The sequence below is a fragment of the Cyanistes caeruleus genome, chromosome 10 (assembly GCF_971803275.1).
Source record: "Cyanistes caeruleus chromosome 10, bCyaCae1.hap1.1, whole genome shotgun sequence".
In the NCBI taxonomy this organism is placed as follows: Eukaryota; Metazoa; Chordata; class Aves; order Passeriformes; family Paridae; genus Cyanistes; species Cyanistes caeruleus.
The window spans coordinates 4132362-4156420 of record NC_141710.1 but is presented as its reverse complement, the minus strand read 5'-3'; the positions used below and the strand labels follow the sequence as shown (position 1 = coordinate 4156420).

The 24059-nt window shown below is 49.2% G+C and overlaps 2 protein-coding genes across 6 annotated transcripts in view; one reads left to right on the top strand and one right to left on the bottom strand.

Moving 5' to 3' along the window:
• Window positions 1-1138: 1138 nt before the first annotated feature.
• ATG4B (autophagy related 4B cysteine peptidase) lies at window positions 1139-20050 on the bottom strand. Of its 2 annotated transcripts, XM_086843188.1 has the most exons (14): window positions 19721-19951; window positions 14483-14581; window positions 13988-14059; window positions 11886-11984; window positions 11357-11458; window positions 10884-10956; window positions 10461-10540; window positions 7778-7974; window positions 6760-6838; window positions 5929-6074; window positions 5258-5314; window positions 4692-4785; window positions 2785-2890; window positions 1139-2672 (listed from the first exon to the last, which is right to left on the bottom strand). In XM_086843188.1, exons 1-13 carry the CDS (start codon window positions 19728-19730, stop codon window positions 2817-2819), a joined length of 1182 nt encoding a protein of 393 aa, XP_086699314.1. In that variant the 5' UTR covers window positions 19731-19951; the 3' UTR covers window positions 1139-2672; window positions 2785-2816. The 2 variants fall into 2 exon arrangements, with proteins under 2 accessions (XP_086699314.1, XP_086699313.1); XM_086843187.1 differs by having other exon boundaries at window positions 1139-2890; window positions 19721-20050.
• THAP4 (THAP domain containing 4) overlaps window positions 19898-24059 on the top strand; it is an 18790-nt gene continuing 14628 nt past the window's right edge. The window contains exons 1-3 of one of the 4 annotated variants that reach the window (XR_015274213.1): window positions 19902-20243; window positions 21423-22579; window positions 23538-23584. Coding sequence is in view for 3 of the 4 variants with exons in the window: in XM_086843182.1 (XP_086699308.1) it covers window positions 20077-20243; window positions 21423-22579 (1324 nt within the window). In the remaining variant the exon portion in view is untranslated. Of the gene's footprint in view, window positions 20244-20427; window positions 20575-21422; window positions 22580-23537; window positions 23585-24059 lie in introns of those variants that run through there. The other 3 variants (XM_086843182.1, XM_086843181.1, XM_086843183.1) reach the window with 3 other exon arrangements.

The window sequence follows — 24059 nt, the reverse complement described above, 5'->3', positions numbered from 1 at the left end:
ATGGGAGGTGAGAGTGCTACAGTTCAGGCACTAAATCCAAGGAAAGCTGTTTGCTAGAGCTGTGGAAAAAAGGAAGAGGTGAATTCAAGCTTTCTCCCCAGCTATGCAGTACTGGACAGCTGTGAGCAGGTAAGAGCCTGAAAGATGGATGAGCTCATAGCAAGGCCAGTTTGGAGGACAAGTGGCACATAAATTATTTTAGACTGGCCAAGATGAGAGGAATAGTCACTTGTGGCTCCTGCACACATCCCAGTGCAGTTTGAAATGAGACCAGCTATGAATCACCAGAACAAACTGGAATGTTAATCATTGGCAAGGGGCACTGAGAGATGGTCATGGCCAGGAGAGTTCAGGTCTCTGCTGGATGTGTGACTCACCTTCCAGTACGGTGGACTGCTCTGATCTCCACAGACTAAATCCTTTCTAACTCAGAGAGGCAGACTGAACTGATTCATGAGCAGGGAGAGGAAGTTAAATACTTAAAATTGCTAATACAAACATCAGCTACAATGGCAAAAGCTGCTGCCTTCCCTCCACAGCTGCCCAGCACTGGTGAAGGAGGTGAGCCCCTGCAATGCTGCATCAGGCCCTGACAGTAACACTGGGACAAGACAACACACTGAAAAGCCAGAAATACCTGTTAAAGATCTGAGCTTAGCTCTGTTACTGGGGTTGTGTCAACACTCAGGTAAAATCTTGTCTGGCAGAGCTGTCCTTAAACATAAAACTATGAACATGAAATAAACAGTAGAATTTGTGTTCTACACAATTTTTTGTTGGAAAGGAATCTTAAGGATCATTTTTACATGGGCAGGGACACCTTCCACTAGACCAGGTTGTTCCAATTCCTGTCCAGCCTGGCCTTGGACACTGACAGGAATCCAGGGGCAATCACAGCTTCTCTGGGCAACATGTGCCAGGGTCACACCACCCTCTGAGGGAAGAATTTCTTCCCAGTATCCCATCTCACCCTGCCCTCTGGCAGTGGGAAGCCATTTCCCCTTGTCCTGTCCCTCCAGGCCCTTGTCCAAAGACCTTCTCCAGCTCCCTTGGAGCCCCTCTACACCCTGGACTCCTGTGGCATACTGCATACTACCCACCACTGCCTTCAATGTGTGCAAGGACATCAGGACAGGCAAAGATTTTAGATCTGTTTATTCAGATAGAAATTGAAAGCAGATGAATGGAGCACAGCCCCACTTCCTCTGCTGCCTCTTCCCCTGACTACAAGAGAAAAGAGGAGAAGCAGGCAGAAAGCAGCAAATAATAATTTAGTGAGAGAAGCATTGTGGTTCCCAGTTCAAACCTCTGCTTTCGGGTATCGCAAGGACAATTAGAGCATCAGTAGGTCAGTCATGGGGGAAACAGGTCATTTCTAGCCTGGTGGCACCACCCTTGGGCACACCACCATCATCTGACAGGTTCCAAGCCTGAATGCACGAACCAAAGCCTTGTAAACAGGGTTGAAGTGTGCAGCAGGCACCAAGGAAACTACGGCAGCAACTTCCCTTGCAGTGCGCATGAAGACAGCTCTCCTCCATGACTTACCTTTCACTCTGTGGTAAAGGGCCCTGGGCAGAGCTACCATCTTAAAATAGTATATTTGAATCTTTTCAAGGCATTCTGCTCTTGGGATGGTTACCTGACAGAGGTTTCTCCAGGTTAGCTCCTACAGCCCGCTGGGCACACTCCACAGGGAGGAGAGCTGGCAGAGGCAAGGTACGGACACAGCTCGGAAACCTACTCGACCTTCAGGAACCTCTTCTGCTTTGGAAAGGGAATGTCTGACAGGAGTAGCTGGAGGAGGTATTGACCAATCCACCCAGGGCACCTCAAGAGATTTTACAGCTTGGGTTTTTGGCAGGACAACACCACTCCCTAGTCGCCATGCCAGCACACTGGGGGACAAGCAGAAGAAGCCTGGCACATGCCTGGCAGATCTCTGCTGCCCTGTTTCAGCTCTCCCAGCTCTGGACTCTTTTTTTCCAGGGCTGTGGAATTCAGTTTTCTGTTCAAAGCAGCTTTCCTGAAGGTACTTGCTGTAGAGACTATTCCATTGTAGAAGCACATGGAGACTCACTTAACACACGCATTTTCTATTCTTCCATTCCTTCTGTTATTTAAGCTGGGATTGAGATGCTCCCCAGCAGCACAGCACTGCTCCACACTTCACTTTTTGAATTCCCAGTCACTTAGAAGTTCCCTCAATTCCCTTTCCATAGGGTGTGAACAGGAGAGGTAGTGCTGAGTGTCCTGCAGAGCATGAACAGGAGTTGTACCGTAGGGACCTGCACTCCGGAGCCTTCACAGCTGTCTGTGGGACGTGGCTGCTGTTCCCTGGCATTGTGAGCTGCAGTCCAGGTTGGCCAGTGAGAAGGGAAGCTGCTAAAGGCAGAAACTGGATGTTTCTCCTGCTAAATGATGGGTGGGCTCTACTTAAGCTTCAGAGGGGAGTCCCCATGAAAGGATTCAGCGCTCTAACCATTTCCATGCCTCCCCCAGAAGGCCCAGCTGACCTGCTGATGTAACAGATAGGCTTTGAACTCCTAAGCACCACTGCATCCACTTCCAGCAACTTTTTGCTGCTGAGAAATTCCAACTGCAGCCAGTAAGGCTGTAAGACTCTCTTGGTTCTTCATCCCACTGCAGACACTGCGCGCTCCGCTCCGAGGCTGCACGGAATGCCAGGATGGACGGGAGGCAGGGATGGCAGCAAGCGCCTATGAAAACCGGTAGCCCCAGGCTCTCGAAGGAGCTTCCCTCCCCCCTTCTCCCCACACATACACAAATTTGCAGAGTCAGTTTCCTATTTGTTTTCAAAGGGACAGGATTTCAAAGTCTTCATCTTCCGAGTCAAAGAACCTTTCCAATCTGTCGGCATCAGAGGAGTCTGGAAGAGATAAAGAAAGCGCTGCCTCAGTGGGATGCTGTGACTGTCAGCACACAGACCAGCAGCTGGAGGGCATTACAGTTTGAGTGCCAAGTGCCTACAAGTTCCAAGACTCAGTGACAAACCCGAGTGAGGGCTCTGAGGAGGATAAGAACATGTCAGTGGTATGGAAAATGCACTGGAGAAAATTACATGGAGCACAGAAGCACGTCATCTTTCACAGATCCAAACATGCTTCTGCTACCACTGTTTTGTACAACCTTCCTGTGCCCCAGCTCTGCATTAGCAGGAGATTGTTCTGCCTCAAGAGGCTCAAAAACAGGAGAACTTGCCCAGGTCTGGACTAATACCCAGAAAAGATTTTTGTCCCAGTTAGGAGATACATTTACCTCCATGTATTAGAGAATTGTTTCTGCTATAGTTGTTTTTGGTGCAACTGTTAAGGAATGGAATTACAATATGCACTCTCCTAAAAGTAACTAGTACAGTTCACTAGTTGATCCCACCTCTCCACCCTTCAAACTATATGGTGAAGAAGGAGCTCACACTTAAAGAGGAAGGAAGCAACTTTAAGACAGGGGGAAGTAAAGGAGAAACCTTTATTACTTCAGGCTGGACAGTTACAGAATCCCAAAATGGTTTGGGTTGGAGGGGACCTTAAAGATCATCCAGTCCTGCCCCCCTGCCATGGGCAGGGACACTTTCCACTATCCCAGGCTGCTCCAAGCCCTGTTCAACCTAGTCTTGGACACTTCCAGGGAGGGGGCAGCCACAGCATCTCTGGGCAACTGTGCCTCACCTCCCTCACAGGGAGGAATTTCTTTTCAATATCCTGTCTATCCCTGCCCTCTAGCAGTGGGAAGCCATTCCCACTTGTCCTGACACTGTGTACCCTCTACAGCTTTCTTGCAACCCATTTAGGCTCTGAAAGGGGCTCAAAGTTCAATTACTCCTTCTAGTGAGAGACAGGACTAACAGAAATTAAATGGCCTTGGCAGATGGGAGAGGCTCTGCAGCCAGGGATGAGGGAGAAGGACAGGTAGTCCATTACAAAAACATTTTTAAGAGTAGGAAAGACAACATTAAGGACATTTAAGGCAAGGATCAATTGACAGTTTAAGGGAATTGAGCACTCTTAACAGCAAAGGACAGAGTGATAATGAAAGCTTTAAAGGAAGGAGGACAGAGAGAGAGAGAGAGAGACTAGAAGTGCAGGTTGCCAGGAGGCCATCCAATGCCTGGTTACAGGGTAGGCTTGCCCACACACACTCACTGCTCTTGGCAGAAGCAGGCAATGGCTTTATCTCCTGCAATGTTTGCTCATGTTATTAATGTGATAAGCAGAGCCTGACAGGCAAGATTAGTGCCCAGCACTTGTCCTTTTTCCCACTGGTAGTGGTACATGCCAGGAAGGAGAGCCTTATGCTGCAACTAAGTGTGACCAGGCCTGTCTTGAAGCATTTTCGTTACCTACTCTGTTTTCAGCCTGTTCACTGGACACTCTTGATTCCTCCAAGCATCCCTTCAGAAACCAGAGTCACACTGCTATGACAGCCTATGAGCTTGTTTGTCCTTCTGCTCATCATCATCACCATCCACAGATAATTCTAAAAATCATCCTGAGACAGTGTGGGATCTGCAGACCTGAAAGCTGAAGAACTACATCAACTGACCCAAGAGCTCCAGGTTAAATTCCAGGTGGAACAGAGACATACTAGAAGTCATTATGTAATTCCACATGATTCCCAGAAACCCAAAGGGACTGGCTCACCCTCAGCTCTCCCTCTCTGTGTGGCCTCACCTGGTGTGAGATTCAGGACGTCAGGGTTAGAGAAGTGTGAGGGCTGGCGTTCCACCAGCTCAAACATGGGCAGCGCTCCTCTGACCAGGGACAGCTGTGGAGACAGAGCAGAGCCATGAGAACCAACAGCTCTGCACTGCTGGTGCACTTCAGGGATAATAATGATCTGTTGGGACTTCACTGTAGCTGGAAAAATGTTTTTCAAAGCTTTTGAATCACATCATCAACAGGATTGCAGAGCTATGCTCCTTTGGGTAGTTTATTAAACTATTTTAATGTGTTTAAAATGGAGTCATGGAGAACATGGTCTCTGTGCAGTGGTTTGGAAACAAAACAATACTTGATATTCCTTGCTCAGGGACAGAGAATCAGAGAGAGAGAGGGAAACTGGAAAATAAGTCCAAGATTTTCAAGTCCACCCATTCCCCCAGCACTGCCAACATCACCCCTAAACTATGTCCCCAAGTGCCACATGCACATGCATTTTGAACATTTCCTAAGATGGGGACTCCACCACCTCCCTGGGCAGCCTGTTCCAATGTCTGACCAGATCTATAAACACAAACCTTTTTGATTTGCTGGCACCAGTCATTAAAATCTGCCTCTGTGTTGCAGAAAAAGCCCTGGGGAAGAAAAACAAAAACAAAAAAAGAGAAAAAGACTTTCTATATTTTAGATTGATTATTTTGGACTTAAGGCCCTGTATCAACACCATGTAAGCAACACGATCAGGACTGGGAAGAGTTACTACTCCTGACTGCCTTGCTTTAAAAACGTGCCTCACATGCCCTGTTAAACTAAACACTCCAAAGGCTTGATGTGACCAGGCTATCCAAGTGCTGGAATCATCAATTTTTTCTTTACTGCAGAAGGAAAACCCTATGGAAACACAGGGCAGGCATCTCAGCTTCAACAGAAAACAAGCCATGGTGCATCATCATATGGATTCAGGAATGGATTCAGATCTGCCCCTCAAAAGGCTGGAATCAAAGCCCAACCTTAACCTAAGAGAATGCACTGCTCCACGAGGAATGGTATTTAACTGCCATGCAAGGGGGACTTCCCTGGGACAAGCCACTCTCTGTGAGGAGCTGCTTTACCAGTGTCACCAAAACCCAGGGCAGCACTTGCTGAGAGCACTGCAGAGTACCCAGCCCATCAGCACTGCTTCTGCCAGCTCCCCGTGGAACAGGGGGCCCCCAGCACTGCTCCTGGGGTGATGGGGAACAGGACACACCACGGCAATGGAGGGGTCGAGCTCGGCGATGCTCATCCTGCACGGAGGGTGCTGGCAGTGGAAGCTTTCGTCGGGGAGGCAGCCGCTGTCGCTGGGCTCCACCGCCGGCTGCGTGGTGTGGGGATCCAGGTAAATGAGTTCCTCACCTGGGCAGAGAGGCAGGGACACATCAACAGGAAGAACCATGCCAGAAGTTGAGAAGTGGTGAAAGAGGAGGAAGAGCAATGGCCAAGCCAGCTCTAATAACCACACAGAGGAATCCACATTCCAGGAACATTTTGCTTTCAGCCACTTCCCCAAATGCTTCTCAGCCAGGCACAGCTGCCAGCACAACCACAGTGGCCACTCCACTGTGACATCCTGGGACTGAGGCACAGGCACTATTTGGGTATTGCTCCTGCTCATCCCTTCCTGGGTAGAGCTCAAATAGACCCAAGAAATCTAAAGCACAAATAACCTGAAGTCTCTGGTAGAGAGGAAACCAGAGGGAAGAAGGAGATTAATAAGAGTTTGTAGGGTTTGAGGAACACCTAAAGAACAGTTAAATCCATTCAAGCCACAGAGGGAGGTCAGCTCCAAATGCAGGAAGCAGGTTCTATGCACTCCACAGACCCGATTAGTGTTATGCAGTGGAAATTTATGGCCACTGTTCAAATCTGCATCACTCAGGTGAGAGGTTCAGCCCACAGCAGCCTTCCATGCTTCCAGCAGGAAAGCAGAACCCTGCAGCATGCACCACAGGCTAAACAGGAGAACTGTGCCACCCCACAAGCATTTTTTAGCCATGGAGGAGATTCTCTGGACAGTCTTAGCAGTCCTCTGGGCACTCACCTACATAGCCAATGAAGTAGTGAGCACTGTTTGGCTTCCCTCCGATCACTCCCAGGGACTGGGGCATCATGAAGCAGTGCTGGAAAAGCAACACAGAAAACACACAGCTGACAGACAGTGAAACAGCAGGTGGGAACAAAGGCAAACATCCAGAAATGCAGTGGGAAAGATGGACAGGGACATGGAAAATAAGCAACTCTAGTAGCAAAATCAGCCATTTCTGGAGAAAATCTCCATCAGGCTACAACACAGGGCTTTCTAGGAACATGGAAGCAACTCAAAAGCACTTTTAAGTGCTGACAGGAGTAGACAGGTGGACCAAATGAAAGAAGCTGCACTACTCCAGGACTTGGTATGGGCAAGTCCTGGCTTTGCTGATCCCTGGAGCTGTCATCAGATTGCAACAGTGCTCTCAGGAGGGAACAATCATTCAGGAAACAGTTTAAGTTCCTTATCCACCTGGAGCAGCCAAGCATTATATGTACTGAGTGAAGGGAAGTAACCTCCCACAAATTTGAATCTGGAAGTCTCTTATCCAAGCTCAGAGCTTGCTAGCATTGTACCCTCTGTCTTATGCACACCCTAAATTCTTCAGCTTCCCAATACTCCCGCCTGCAACCACCTGACAGCTCTTAACCTCAGTATGCAGCACAAACTTCAGCATCAGAGCCACAGGGAGTGTGCAACACTGTATTCACTAACACTCAGGTTACCACCTAGTTGTGCTGAACAAAGGCTTCAGCAGGTTGGTACCATCTGCACACAAAGAGGGACTGAGATTTAAGCTGTGAAGTAAGATCCTCAAAAGAAAAAGAAATATCCCATCCAAAAAAGGCCCAACCCCTCAACCCCCACATTTTCCTGACTGCAGCTTACAAGAACCTATATCCTGACCTCTGACAAGGATTGTCTCTAAACTTTTTTTTTTTTTTTTTGCAACGACTTCTGAGTAATTACTTAATTCACAACAGGATCCTTAAGCATCACCCCAGCAGGAATTCAGCTCCAGATTCCCTACCTTTAGTGTTTCAATATAGGCTTCATTGATCTCTGTGAGCCCGAGGCGGAGAGGTATCAGCAGCACCAGTGGTTTCCACAGGGTGAGCCTCTCCCTGAGCCCCACATCCTCTGGGCACCCATTGTAGAGCACATCTGACTCCAAGGCAGGGCATGCTGCAGCTCCAGCACACGGCACGCTGGACTGGCACAACCTCCCTGGGGAAAGGGAACAGGAGCACAAAGCATCAGGACACCATTTCCAGACCTTGAGTCATTCCTCTGAATGTTGGCATCAACAACTGCTCTTTACCAAAAGCCTACAGCACTTAAAGCCAAGGAAAGCTTGAAGAGGTCGAGTGCTGGGGTTGTGTGATGTGTGTGTGCATGGTTGCTGCAGGGCTCAGCCTCAGCTGAGCTCACACCAAGCACTTGTACTCACTGGACAGCAAAAATGCAAATTCTTCCTGAAATATGAGCAGCAACCACCTGTGCCAACAAACAAGTTGATTAGCAGGTCAGACAACTGTCCTGAATTCACAAAGCCTATAGGCAGAAAGAGGAAAGTTCTGGAGTGTCCAACTCCAGAGGAGTTCACAGAGGATAGGAATGAACTGAGTGAGGACAGCATTGTGAGTTAACACAGGAAATTTTCACCTGTAACTTCTGTAGCAAGATACAAACATAGTATCTGTCTAGAGTAGTTATAACTTTCCTAAAGGTCACAAAAACCTTCATAAATTTTATTTGGGATCATTCACAAGCTACTTTACAGATCTAAAGCAGTATGGTCATTAAATTCTGCAATTCCAGCATGAGCTCTGCCTCTAAGATATGGGGCAGCAGAACTCCTTAGGGCATACACATGACATAAGCACTCTGCATCCTCATCCTAAAGGCTTGACAAACACATAGCCAGGCTGTAACGCACACAGATTATGTAAATTCTGGTCCAGAAACAGCTCCAAGCCTACCTGTCTCATTGGCCAATTTAATTACTTGTTGGGTATGTGAAAAAAAAACAACAAAACAACAACCCAAACCCCAAAGAAACCCACAGCATGATTAAAGAATCATGAAGCCAAGGCAGCTGGACAGAATTACAGGCTCATTTAATTTATTCCCAGCCTAAACTGAATGCCAGGACACCCTAGCAGGTAGGACATGATGTAAACAAACACTTAATCACCAGCCATTTGCACTTTCAGCTGGGTATTTGTTCACCACTGAGAGCTTCAAACCCAGCTGAGTGAGGACAGTATTACACTCAAATTCAGTAGAAATAGGACTTTGATCTAAAGCCTCAGGAGGAGACACAACCTGCACAGATGTTAGCAGTTTCTCCATATACTGTTCCTCAAGGAGAGAGAAGGTGTATGTGTGCATCCCATGCACAGAGTTACCAGAGGCCCTGAGGAAACTCAAAGTCATTATTTGTAGCAATTTCTCCTGTTAAAACAGGTTTTTTGTTGCAGTAGCCTGCCTGTCCAGATGATCTGATCATCTGCCAAGCCAGGACTGTTGCTGAAGGGGGTGTCACTGCAGGTTTCCTCATCAGGCAAAGCATGTGGCAATCCTGCGCCATGTATGAACATATTTACCTGCAGTTTAAGCAGCAGAGAGCTTGGCACAGGCTAAATTCACCTTGCTATCTGGCAGACTTTGCAGTTCTGTGGTGCCACAGCAGAGCAGAACCTGCCTAAAAGCTTCCCAGCTGGATCCAAACCATTTACTGCAAACATATTGCAACAGATCTGACACGACACCTCTCCTGCTGCAGCTGCTGCTGACAGGTACTGGCTTTAACTGTCTTGGATGCTGCTCCATCTCAGGCCCAGCTGACTCATGGAACACTGACACAGAAGGGATAAAGATTTATGTTTCTTCACTGCAATAACAAAAGGCATTTCCTGCGAACCTTTGGCTAACCCTATCAGTGATGGAATTAACAGATGTATGAAACAACATTATTATTATCCGCAATGTTCAGGGCACAAGGTATCAAACACAAACCTACAAATGTAACACATCAGACCCATTCACACAGTGACTTTCAGGCTCTAAACAGGTACATTATGATCCATGTTTCAGGTAAAGAAGCACACGCATCCCTGCCCATGACAAGTTGTATGGACTTGAAGCACTTGAAGCAGCATCAGTGCTGAATAGCCAGTGCCAGACAGACACAGCCTGCAGCACACTCAAGCCTCGTAGCCAGCATGCTTCAGCTCTAGATGTGATATTTGCAGGCTAAAGATGAAAGATAATACAATTTCTGTTTTAAAATTGGCCTTTGTTTAAGCCAAGGGCATCAGCACATATCTTCAATTGTATGTACGACACCTGGTTTGACTTTAAAATGTCTCAACACTGCATAGTTTGCCTTTAATTGTAACATACTAAAGAATCCCAGAATGATTTGGGTTAGAAGGATCTTAAAGCCAATCTCATTCCATCCCCTGCCATGGGCAGGGACATCTTCCACTATCCCAGACTGCTCCAAGCTCTGTCCATCCTGGCTTTGGACACTTCCAGGGATGGAGCAGCCACAACTTCTCTGGGCAATCTGTGCCAGGGCCTCACCACTTTCACAGGGAGCAATTTCTCAAAGACAACACATACTTCATGCTTGTTGTGCTCTCCAGATTTTTTCTGGGCTCTTGCTGCCCAGGATATACCACATTCTACCTCCATGTGACACTTACGGATTTCTTCCATCACCACTGTGTTGTCCATGGCTATGTGTACTGCCAGGGAACTCCATGTATCAAAAGTTGCAAGTTTTCTAGAGGAAAATGAAAAACAAGTAATGAAGGATTAGTCCAACTACAAGGCAAAGATGGTGGTATAACAGAGAGGAGAAACTGGCTTAGGAGAGACTGGTGTTATCCATTGTGCTGTGAAATGTGCTTTGACCTGGGAAAGCTGCTGTTAGGCAATTCCAGCCTATTCCAGGGAGCCACCTGCTCATCTACCGACACGAGGGGAGAATGGTGAGAGGAGGGAGGGAGTTATTAAAGGCAGCCCACGCTCCAAAGCCAGGCAGAACCCTGTCAGCTCAGAGGTACCACACACCAACCAGCCCCACAGCCTGACTGAACAGAGAAAAGGAAAAGGGCAGCACTTACTTGAGCACCTGCGCGACCGTGTTTGGTCCGTACCACTGGCCTATGGATTTCCCCTCCCCGACTCCCATCTGGGCTGCAGCACAACAAAAAAACAGAATAATGTAGTCAATAATTTCACCCACACTGCATCCCTTCCTAATCAGGCTTGTATTTAATAGGGAAGAACTCTCACTTGGAAACTTAATTGAATCAGCAGTATTTAATGTTTCATGGGCGTGAGAAGCACATCCTGAAGGACTGCAGAGCAAATCTTTTCCTCAAAACGCAGCAGCACAGAAGTTCAAAGGGCAATGTTGCCTCAGAAGAAGCTTTACCCAGTGTTTGACCACTAGACCACCCCAATGAGCTGAGTTCTGTTCACCCCACAGGAAACACTAGAACAAGCTGCTTCTCTGATTTTTCAGGGAAGTTTGTATCAAGGTGAGAGCCTTCCTTAGCCCATTTGCTACATCTGAGCATTTCTTCCTTCTTACCTATCTGGTGAATGGAGTAGTAGCTGTCTTTTTTGTCAATGAAGGCATTAAGAACATTGAAGTAATTATCCATCTGCCTCTTCCCTTTTATCCATCTCCAGTCTAGGACAGACAAGGGATATATGAAATAAACATGGTATTTATTAGAAACCAGAGTCTGCAAGCTGCAATTCCCTTCCTGTCTATTGACCAACTCAATTTTCACATTGTCACATTATTATAAGCATCTGAGGCATTCCCAACAGCAAAGGGCTAATTTTAAAATAACAGAAAACTCTCTTACAGTTGGGATAAAGTACCATCACCCATGGAAAAGCAAATAAACAAATATAAAATGAGAAAATTCAAGCATCCCCAGAGAGTTCCCAGAAGACTATTCTCTCAAAAGCCCTGAACTTGAGAAGAGTGAGGAAAAATAGAGCCCTCAGCAATTCCCAGCTGTGTCCTTGTTATCTCTGTTCCTCCAAGTATTGCACTCATGGGAGCACATGGCCCTGGAGGTCACGGTGTGGGCTGTGCACTGGTTTACCTCTTCCCAAATGCCTGCAGACCAAGGCCTGAGCAAAGATCATCTGGCCACAGCGCAGCATGCAGCCCCAGCCCGTGTCAGAGGTGGGACCGGTTCCTCCTGGAAACAAGGATGGAAAATAAACAGGGAATGAATGGGGAGACAGTGCCAAGAGGGAGAAGAATGAATGGGCAGCAGTTCACCAAGTAACGAGGCAGGGAACGAGGGCTAGCTTAGCTCACACACCCAAGACTGAGAACCAAAAATGTGGTTATTGATGAGTAACTTAGTGGCATCCGTTAAAAACAAATAAATAAATTCCTCTAACACTAACTGAAAGGGGAAAAAAATCTAAGGTAAATCCAAACCTTCTCTCCAAAAGAGAGCTAAATTTCTCAGGATAATAGCTTGAGCCTGGATGCAGACTCCCAGCCCAATTCAGACACATTTCCACAAGAGGGTGTTTGTCAAAGATGACTCTTGTAAGGCTCATCTTGAGAAGGCAACTCATCATGCAGAACAAACCAGTCCCAGGGCATTCCCACATCAGAAGTGGCTACAAATAACATTTCAAAGTGAACAATGTAGCCAGGCCAGAAAAAAACAAGGCACCAGCCAAAAAAAAAAAGCCTACCCAAGCAGTGAAGAAAAGACACAACCCACATATTGCTGGAGAAAGCTGGATATCAGCTCATGCTGGAAAGTCTAAGACAAAGGACACAAGGCTGAAAGCATTTCCCTGACAGACCTTCCAAAGGAAACTGCTGCTCCTCCACTGCAGCTCTGGCTGCTACTACAAATAACAGAGATCAAATGTTCAGTGTGATCACAGTAGGTAATCTGTGCCTGGGCACAGTTTCTGTAAGTCTTTGTAATGCTGCTTTCTTCTTTTGGTCCTGAACAAGGAGAAAAATCACCTGGAGGAGTATTTAATCAGCTTCACAATGGCTACCAGTTGTCTTCTATAATTTCAGCAGTAATTCATAACACATACAAATTCCAAAAGTGATAAAGCTTTACAAAATTAGCATTAGCCAGTTCCCTAATCCTTAAAATAATTTAGAGGGCTAGCAGAGGGAAGGGACAAACAGTAACAGGGATGACTGGGAGAAAAAATACTGAAAAAGGTTTACTGTATATGACATGCAGATCATATCTACAGTGAAAATGGAAAATTACTCAGAAAATGGGGTCTGTCTTCACCCCACAGCCTTTAATGACTCACAAGGACACCAAAATTGTGTCTGTGAGCCAGTTAAACATGTGCTAACCCTTTGTTCTCAAACATATGTTTAACTATGATGCACAAATGTGAATTTAAAGGGATTAAACTGCATCAAAGATGTCTCAGAGCTTGTGAGGCAGAGGACTTCCCAGCCAGGAAAGAACAGCACAAGCCAGAAGGACCAGTTAGAAGAAGTTTCTTTTCAAAACATGAGCCATGTTCCTTTCCCACTGACTGCTGGGGATGACAAGTGACAGAAGGGGGAGGACATGGGTAGGCCTTAGAGTCTCATTTACCTGCTCTTATATCTCCTCTGATACTGCCTGCACCCAGCACAGCAAACCCAAACAGCTGAAGAGGCCATGCAGAATACCTTAAGGAACCAAGACATCCTCCTTGGAGTTCCCTGGGAAATATTACTCCTATCACTACAGCTCCTGTGTTTAACAGACACTTCAGGCACCTAACACCCCCTAGACAAGCAAAACCCCCACGCAGAGTCTGGAGCAGATGCACAAAGGCAACAATTTCTGTATCATTCTCTGTGTTTCATCATTTTAATCCACTTCAAGCCCAAGACCATAATTCAATAATATTTCACACTAGACTAACGTAGGATGTGATGAAGTACAAAAATCCTCCCGTGTTGCCTAAAAAAAGAACAGACTTCCCCAACTCCTCCTCGTGTCCTTTTAAAAACCACTGCTATCCCTCCTACCAAAGGAGATGAGGAATTCTCATTATCAGGTAAACAAAAAGTCTGTCTTATCAACTAGATGAAGCACATTTCAGACTCCTATGAATGGAAATGATGTCACGTTTGTGAGGACTGGTTTATTAAGGATAACGGGATTACAATCATTTCCAGGATGTCTTCAGACTCCTCCAGACTACATACCAATAGCTGGGAAGTTCTTTCTGTAGGTGAACCAAAGCCGAGAGGTCACATCCAACAGGATCTCTTCCTTCTCTGCAAAGTGTTCAGCATGGAAAAGCACACACATGAGGGGGCACCAAGACAGCTAAATCCACCTCCCACTCACCCTCCCACAGGATTCTGCTCCTCACAGTCTGCAGGCCCAGAGAGGCAGAGTCTGCCTGAGGAACAGGGCAGCACTGCTGTGCACAAAGCACTTCCTTTCTCCCCCAGAATAGCTGCAATCAACTCAAAGACACTATGGCCACAGGCAAATTATGAACCAGCAACCCATCCTTCTACATCCTGCCTCCACCATCCTGCCCTCATGACATGGCCCAACAATTTCCATATGGTAACTTTCCACACAAAAATATTCCAGAAATGGCCAGACAGAAATGTGGCAGCTAAAACCCAACTGCAACACTAACAAAGTCCTCTGGAGCCTTAAAACATTGCACTGTGCACACAAAATACCTGTAAAAACACTGTATTTCCGGCCAAGGATCCAAACAGGCTCTTTGGTCTCAGGGAAGTCTTCATATTCAAACCTGAGGGTGTCGTAGGTAAGAGTAGCTGGAAAGAGACAGGAGAAATCACAGGTCTTAGCTTTTCTTTTTGTTTCGAAAACCAGACAAAGCTACAGAATCAGAGCTGCTGTGGCCCAGTGACTCCCACCCACCCCCAACGCCCCTGGGCTGGCAGGAAATGGTCCCAGTGCCCTGCACCCATCAGCTCTGGGAGGCACAGAGGTAACCTATCCCTGGCATGCTCCCAGCTGCTCCACAGGCAGAACAGCAGCTGGATCTCCAGGTTAGGCCAGCTCTAGGTTCTGCCTGGGGCAGAAAACATCTAAAACTTCACCTGGCAGCTACACCATATCCCAGAACAGGCACCATCAGCGACAGCATTGATGTTGAGGGCCTCTTTTCCATCGAGCAAAGTGGTTAAAATCGTCTTGTAGAGAATATAAATTTTGAGGGGAAAAGACAGACACAAAAGACAGATCACCTTAAGGTGGGAAGTAAATCTTGCTCAGTCCCTCCTCAAGAGGCACCAAACCCAGCAGAAGCCTTTAAGGTGTCACACCACAATGTGAGGAACACAGAGCTGTGCAGATGCGCTCATGCAAAGGTGACAGGCAAAACTTTTGTCTCTTTTGCTGGCTCCCTTCACAGCACACCATCCATCAGTACCTAAAAATCCATCCCCTTCCAAGACCATGACAGAACAACTCAGCAGCCCAGGCTGCCCTTGGATCAGGGCATCTTAAGCTGTTGTGTACAGGGTACAAACAACAAGGAGGAAAAAACAGGGGAGTTGAATGAATTGTGCTCCACTAGATCTGTGTTTGGAAACACAGACTTTAAAGTAGCCTGGGAATTCTGGAAAAGACCCATATGATTTTACAGGCACCAATTCTGTAACAAACCATCTCTAAAATTTAAAGCAGAATGTTTTGTAACTGTTAAAGATTGAAAATATCTCTCACAGCAAATGAAATAGAATCTGTGGCAATGTGTTGTGAATTTAAGGCAGGACAAAGGAGTACATGGCCACAAAATCCTGTCAGCCCCATTCTCTAAAATAACCACCCCTCTCCATGGGGCATGCCTTGCTTCTGGCTTCTACAGAGAAACCTGCTGTTACTCAAGACACTTTGGCCTCCTGAAGTATCTCAGCCCTCTAATCTGGGTTCCTTGACCTGGAATTCCAATTCCCAATGTCCAAGAAAACACTTGAGCAGATACCACCACTAAGACCAGCTACTGTTTAAGCAGGAACCCCAGCAATCAAGATGACAACAGGCTCCTAAATCAAATTTTGAATCAGACTGCCTCAACTCCAGCCCACAAGATTTAAAACATGTTCCTTGTATGAATTAGTCTTTAAGACTGTTCCAGGCACTTTTAGGATTGCACAGGTCACATGTTCCCATTGCCACCCCATGATGTGATTCTTCAGCAAGCTAAGCAAAACAATTCTGCTTGCACAGAAATATCCTAACAAATTACTGCTGCAGTCTTCTCCTCTAACAAACTTTAGCAGGGAAATGAAGGATTTCTTTCCCATCTACTACCCAAACTTGCAAATGTCCAGATTTGAAAAGGTAACTGATATGATCTTAACATAAGTTCTGAAGTTCTCAGGAAGGTTTTAAAGCTCCAAGGAATATTCTATGGTTTGTCAGTTCTTAAGCCTGCCATGTATCCAACTCAAACATCAAGCTATCCACAATCCTTCCTCCTCCTTCCCAGCAACATTTCCTGACCTGCTCAAATATCACAACCTCTGCAGCTGCACAGTTTGCAGGGCACCAGATCTTTAGCAAAGACAGATTTGCAACTGGACACTTCACAGCAAGGATCAGCAGCTGGAAAGGGGCTGCTAGAGTCTTTTCCTTTCCACCAAAGCTTGAAGAAGGAGTCAGCACAAAGAGGGGGACCAGCCAGGTGTTCAGGGAATGCAGCATATGTCATGACACTGCACAACAGGAAGGAGAGCCCCAGGCTTGCAGCCCTTCAGCTGAATGCCCAACATCTGTACAAGGTCCTGTGTGTCCAGCTGTGCATCCCAAAGAGATGGTCAGACATTTGTGTTGGGATTTGGGGAGAAAATAGTTGAAAAGGTACAACTACTAAATACAGGAGTTCAGGTTTCCCCTTCACAGGCAAGAAAATTCCAGCAGTTGCTCCCAGTTAGTATCAAGGACATTGTAATGAGAACAGTAAACTCCCCACAAGGCTTGAGGTCACTGCATGTTTCCTTTACAAGCCTCCACCTTCATATGCTCCAGCACTTTCCCAAAGTCCATCTATTGTGCTATTGTCCACAATGTGGTGGGCTAAACACCAGCCAGTGGGACCCAAACAATTCAAGCAGGGCACAAAGAATGTCACAGACTGCACAGGAGCCTTTCTCTCCTTCTTATAGCCAGAGAAAAAGAAGAGAAATACATCTGGAAATTCACCAAGCCGAAATCCTGTTTGAAGCTGCTCCTCTCAGAGCTGCAGAAGCTGGGTGAGATCAGCACATTTCTCAGGCAGTGCTCCAAAACTTCACCTTCAGAAAGCCCTCGGTCTATTTTAATTACCGACCTCTGAGCATCCAGGACAGTGGAGCAGCAGTTTCCGCAGAGAAGGACGTGCAGTCTCTGCACATCAAAACACAACAGCTCAACAACTTCACACGGTTTTATGGTTAAAAAGCAGAGTGTCAGCCCTGCACAGCTCACCCTGAGAAAGGCAGCCTAGCTTTCCAGGAGCATTGCACACACTGGGAATGAGGGGAGCCTGGCTGGATCACTGCCCCATGGGCACACCGTCAATGGCATCTGCAGAACACCTCATCCCAGAAAGTCTCAGCAGGAAAGGCAAAGCTTTGTACATGCCACAACAGAATCCCAGAATGGTTTGGGCTGGAAGGAACTTCAAGGCTCATCTCATTCCACCCCCTGCCATGGGCAGGAACACCTTCCAATAGACCAGGGTGCTCCAAGCTCCATCCAACCCTGGAACAATTCCAGGGATGGGGCAGCCACAGCTTCTCTGGGCAATTGTGCCAGGGCCTCCCCAAACTCACAGGGAAACATTCCTTCCCAACATCCCATCTCAGTCTGCCCTCTGGCAGTGGGAAGTGGTGGCACTCCAGGCCCTTGGCCAGAGTTGCTCTCCAGCTGTCCTGGAGCCCCTTTAGGACTGGAAGGGGCTCTCATGTCTCCCCAAAGCCTTCTCTTCTCCAGCCTGAACACTGCCACCTCCCCCAGCCTTTCCTCATAGGAGAGCTGCTCCATCATCTCAACACAAGAACAACTCCCTAAATACACAGAATTAGGGTAGAAGACGAAACTTTCCCTCATTTCTCATAGTCTTAATCAGCAAAATGAAACACTGGAGATAGAAACGTTATCCCAACTTGTAGCAAACACACCCAGAGGCACAGCTGGGCACTGGGAGCAGCCCCTGAGTGCTGCTGTCAGTTTGCAAATGTGCTGGAGGCCAGACCCTCGACAGCTCCGTGAGGGGCCTAACTTCATCTCCCACACAACCACAACCAAAGCAGTTTGTTTCCCTTTGGGAAACAAGTAACAACAAGCGAAGGCTCAGATGACTCAAGCAGAAACACGGCAGGTGATTTTCCCAGCACCAACCACCTTGGCCAGTCTGCCTGCTGAAGAACTTCTCCCACAAGACACTGAAGCCAAGCTTTGGAGTGTGGCACTGAAGGAAAGCCAGGCTTTGGCAAACATCCCTTCCCATACCAGTCCTGGGGCTTCTCCAGTCTCTGAAAAGGCCTGGCTCTTACACGCCCCCAGATCCTTTAGCCTCTTACTCTGGCGCCACAAAATGATCAGAAATGGTGGATGGTGGATCAGAAAGAGGTGGATGATCGCTCCTTTAGCTGATACAGGTACCTCACCCAAGGCAAAGAAGGAACAGGTTGATGTGGAACATTTCACAGATAGTCAAGAAGAGAAGGTAAATTTACCACCACTTTAGTAAAACGAATTGCTGGAAAACACCAAACAGCTCAAACCCTCTTTTCTGCCCTTTGCAGAAGAAAGATTAGATCTTTTCTTTCCCCTAAGCTCTTTCAAACAAGACAAATCCTGATTATCTGAGCACCAACGAGGAGTTACAAGACAGACTGAGAGGAAAGCCAGGCCACTGAAATGGGATACTTTCTTGAAGGCCTGGAGCAAACAGTTCCAAGTTTTGTTGTCAGCTCCCCGACAATCTCGGGAACAGGGCTGGACACGAAGGGGCTTGAGCCCAGAGATTCTCCTCCTCTCACGGAGGAGATCCAGCCACCACAGCAAAGTTTTCCTTCCCTTGCACGGCTCACATCAAGGGAGAGCAAACACATCTCCCGGACCAGGGGGTGCAAGTTCCCCCAGCGTGCGGTCCCCAGGTGTGACACTGCATCCGAGGACGCTCTCAGATGCTGACAACAACCGCGGCACGAAGGCCAAAACAAGTCAGGACAGTCCTCAGGAGGGACAGGAGCCACGGATCCCCGGCACACCCGTGCTCGGCGATGCGGAGGAGGAGCCCACGACGCGCAGGGAAGCGTTTGTTATTAGGGAACAATACTTTATCTCTGCGGAGGCCACTACGCTAAGGCTGGAGGGAAGCGGGTCCCAACGCAAGTGCCAAACTCTTATTTTTACTTTACCCCGCACGAAACCAAAATCTCTTCCACAACCAGCTTTGCTAGAGCCCTCTGTGAGCGTGATGAGTGGCTGAGTCGCCTTCTTATCCGCCGACGACACCTTCTCACCCCTCGAAAGTCACCTTCTTACCCCAAGCCGCCTTCTCGCCCCTCGAGCCCACATGGGGAGCGGGGCACAGCGACACCAGCCCTGTCACCGCTCCCCGCCCGGGCAGACCCGACCTGGCAGCAGAGCTCCGAGCTTTCGAGGAACGACGGCAGCAGCGGGGCTGGGGAGGGCAGGAGGGACTCGCCGCCCGGCTCCGGCCCACCCCGGCGGCCACGCAGCCAGCGCCTTCCCCTTCTCCCCACCGCGGGGGGCGGCTGGGCCCCGGCCCCCCCAGGGCCGTGCCCAGGGCGGAAAGCGGCGCCTTCCTCGCCGCCCGTCGGGGAGGCCGCGCCGGGGAGCTGCGGGCCTGGAGCGGCCGCTGGGCTGAGCCGGCCCGGGAATCCCGAGGGGAAGCGCGGCCGCCGCGCCGCGGGCAGGGCCCGCCCGGGACCCACCTGCGTCCATGGCGGCCCCGCCAAGGCTGCGGCCGCCGCCGACACTCACTCCCGGCGCGGCCCTGCGCGGCTGCTGGCGTGACGCGCCCCTCCCGACCAATGGGAGCGCCGCTCGCCGCCGGCCTCCGCGCCGATTGGCTGTCAGTGCATTGTCACAACTCGGAGCGACTCAGGGCTGTCTGCAGACCAGGGAGCTGCCATGTTGCCGTACAGAGAGGCAAAGCGGAGTGCGGGGAGACAGCGAGCCGGCGGTGGGGCCGGGCTGGAGAGTGTCGAGGAGTGTGAGGGCTCCGCTCCTTGCGCAGAGAGCCGACGGGCGCGTCCCGTGACATGTATACCTAGAAAAGATGTAATAAATGGGCGCCGCCATCGTGTTGTACGGAGCCGGCCCAGCCCCGCCCCTCGTTCCCCGTGAGGGTAACCCCCTCCACCATGCCCGCCCCACTCGGAGACGCCTTTTACGGCTCGGCTGCCACGGACCGAGCGGCTCGTCGGGAGGCGGACGCCCATCTGCGCCGACGAGGCAAGCGAGAGGTGCCGGGAGCGAAGCCCCCCTTTCCCCACCTGCACTACGCCGTACGGCTGTACCTCGGCCAAAATGGCGGCGGCCATGTGGCGGCCGCCATGTTGTGCCGTACAGAAACCCCTTCCCCAGCGGCGAGGGGCGCCGGGGTGACCCGGCTCCGCCATCTTGCCGTACGGCGGCGCGGCGGGGCCGGGGCCGGGGCGGGGGCCGGGGCGGGCCCGGCCGGCCGAGGGCGGCGGCGGCGGCCGGAGATGGTGATCTGCTGCGCCGCCGCCAACTGCTTCAACCGGCAGGGCAAGGCGCGCCGCGGCGCCGTCTCCTTCCACAGGTAAGGGCGGCCCGCCCGGCCCGCCGCAAGTGCCGCGGCCGGGCCGCCCGCACCCCGGTCCCGTTCACTCCGCCGGGCTCCCACGGCAGCGGCTGCCTTTTGTTTCTCTCAGGGGAAACGGGCTCGGGGCTCCCGCATCCTCCAGCCCCGGCCGGGCGGCGGGAGCGCCCCTCGCCACGGGACCCGGGCCCTCCCCGGCCTGTCTCCCCGACCCTGCCCTGGCCCGTGCCCCCGCGGCCCGTCCCCCGCCCCATCCCTCGCTGGGGATGCTGCCGCCGGTGAGTCCCCGGGCAAAGTCCCCGTCTCGGGAGTTCCATTGGAAACGGAACCTGGTTCCTCTGCTCGGGGGCTTTCTTCCACTCCAGGCATGTCTACACCTAATTAAATGTAATTAAACACACCCGGTGTAAGCAGCCACCCGGGTTCCGGAGGCAGCGTGCTGGCTGAGCTGGGTGTTTTGGTGGTGGTCACATCCCCCTTCCTCGTGGGGCTGGTGGGCGGAATAATGGATCGATTGCTGATGAAAATGGAAACAACACCTTTTAGTCCTGCACTTTTGGTGAAGTGGAGCTGTTGACGCAGTGAATGAATATCAAATATTTCAGCCCAAAGTGAAATAGTACTTAAATGACCGTAATTTAATTTGTAAATGAGTGTAATTTACCAAAACACAACTTTCCCCAAAACCTCTCAAACCTAGCCGTTGCCTTGGACTTGGTCATCTTAAAGGTCTTTTCCAACCTCCACAATTCTATGGTTCTGTGGTTCTGCAATTCTTAAAGTACCAACCCTTCTGATTTCCAAAACGTAGCTTATTTTTTAGTGGGTTTTGTCTGTTCCTTTTTTAGATTCCCTCTGAAGGATTCAAAGCGCTTGATTCAGTGGCTGAAAGCTGTTCAGAGAGACAACTGGACTCCCACCAAGTATTCCTTTCTTTGCAGTGAGCACTTCACCAAAGACAGTTTTTCCAAGCGGCTGGAAGACAAGCACCGGTTGCTGAAGCCCACTGCTGTCCCTACCATCTTCCAGCTCGTGGAGAAGAAGCACGACAAGCTGGATTATGTCAGGAGCCGAAGGAAAATAGCCAGGCAGGTGCCGGTGCGGGATGGGGAGGCCCTGCGGGAAGGAGGCGGTGAGGTAGCACAGGGGGCCCCGTCTTCTGGCCAGGACTTCATGGTGATGCAAGGGACGAAAGAGATGGAGGAGGCCACTCTGCAAGAGGAAACAGGATCCGTGTCCGAGGAGGAAGAGGCCCTCCACAGCCAGCTGGACGGCCCTCGGAGAAGGACGTTAGGGGATCATTTGGGGGCGAAGCCTGGAGCGCAGAAAAAGCCGGAGAGGTCTCCTGTGGAGGACTGTGCCAGGGGCAGCTGTGCGGGGAGCTGGGTGGCAGACAGGAGCGGCGTGTCAGTGGACGACTTCACCCCTCCTGCCTCCGGTGCTTGCAAGTTCATCGGCTCCCTCCACTCGTACAGCTTTTCCTCCAAGCACGCCAGGGAGAGGCCGTCCCTCCCCAAAGAGCAGCTAGAAAGGAAAAGGCCAAAGAGAGATGTGGAACCAAGCTGCAGCAGCCACCTCTTGGGACACGACAAGGCCGTCGCAGAGGTCTCCCCGACGTCGTCCCTCACCGCGACCCCCCAGAAACCCTGCCAGGGTCTGTCAGCGTCCCCGGCAGACCTGACCCCTCGGCCCGCCACCGAGGCCGTGGTGGGGCGGAAGGGTGACACGGACGCCAACCCCATGTCCATCAACGAGGTGATCATGTCGGCCTCGGGGGCCTGCAAGCTCATCGACTCCCTGCACTCGTACTGCTTCTCCTCCCGGCAGAGCAAGAGCCAGGTGTGCTGCTTGCGGGAGCAGGTGGAGAAGAAGAACGGAGAGCTGAAACTTCTGAGGAAGAGGATCAGCCGCTCCGACAGCCAAGTCAGGAAGCTGAAGGAGAAGCTGGATGAGATGAAGCGGAACAGTTTCCCTTACTTGAACAGCTTGATATCCCAGGACTGTGGTCAGTATTCCCAGGGGTGCTGCACTGAGGTGGAATTCCCTGTTTCCTTAGAGGTGTGATGGGGAAAAGGTATGAGAAAGGGACACTTCGGGAAGGATAAGTAGCAGCTTGTATAAGACCTATGGATACATTTTAAAGAATTCCCTCAGTGGGCACACAAGTTAGTTCTTACATCCCTAACCTTTCCAAGATGTGGAATGGGAATTTAGGTTGTGGTGTTGCAGGCAACTCTCTTGATGGATTTATTTTCTTTTCTTTCTGGCTTATTTTAACTTGTTTGTGACACAGTGCCTCCTGTTAGGATTTTCCTTCTTCCTTTAGAGCATGCCTGTGATTTTTTTTCTGGTGTGTTAATGAGCTCTCCTAGCAGCAGGTATTTGGGAAAGCCGTTATTGTCCTCAATGGCATAAGAAACAGCTTTGATATTGGATTTCATGTACTGCACTCGGTACTCAGGATACAGGAAATGTAAGCGGGGAGGGAGGTGTTAAATATGACAATATTGGTGTGCACACTGAGCTCACAATTTGTGAGCAAATGTCTGACTTTCCTCCCTTGGAAGGCAGAAGAAGTCCGTCAACATGATAAAGCAGGGAATGATGGAAAATGCTTCTCTATCAATTGCAAAAATAACAATTAAGCACCTGGAAGCATAGGGAAACTCAGTGAGGGATGTGGTCATGTAAAAAGTTTGTTACCTAGAAGTCAAATTGGGCCATAACCCTTCTTGCAAAAAAAAAAGTGTCTTTTAATGTACAATTTGTGCACTGTCACTGTGGCTGCAAGGTGCATTTCAGAGCAAGAGTTAGGACCATCTAATGGTCTAGTGCTGTGTGTGGCTGCTGAGAAAACATTGGGTTGCCTTGGGAAGGATTCATGATGTGGGGCTTGCTTTCAGAAGTTGTCACCTGTGGAGGGCTGGGTGTCACCCGATGGCTAATTCTCACCTTTCCTTTAGGAGAAAAACTTCTTGGCTTCTTCTGGAGCTGTTGTGCAGTCAGAAAGGTAATGCTGGCATAGACAGGCACATTCTCCAGGCTGTTGCAGCACGGCCAACTTCCTCACTGAAAGAGGAAAGTAGACCCTAACAAGATTCATGAAGGTCAACACCCAGCACTACTTTTGCCATATGTATCTAATTTTTCAAAGTATGGGAAAACTCACACTTTTATTTGGATAGAGGGGGAAAAGGTTTTCCCCCTAGGAAATCTTGTTTGTACCTTCTGGTCTGTATTTTTGTATTGTTTAGGTGTCAAGCTAAAGAAAATTACCAAATGCAACTTTAGGGTTCCATAGTTGTCATTCCTATATATATATATATATGTATACATATGAAATATTAATTAATTTTTATATATATCTATATTTTTAAAAGGGTGTCTCCCTTTGTTACCTTCACTGAGATACTAATTGCAGAAAGAGTATCTTTAAGGATGTTTTTCTTTATTCTGGTAAGCACTATGATTTTTCTCCTTTTTCC

Excerpts from the sequence above, each read along its gene's own strand:
- ATG4B (XM_086843187.1), bottom strand. Across the intron at positions 11,985-13,987 it reads AAAGAACTTCCCAGCTATTG|GAGGAACCGGTCCCACCTCT; the intron begins GTATGTAGTCTG and ends CCTTGTTTCCAG. Across the intron at positions 4,786-5,257 it reads GGTGCCAGCAAATCAAAAAG|CTGTCCCTGGTCAGAGGAGC; the intron begins GTTTGTGTTTAT and ends CTGTCTCCACAG.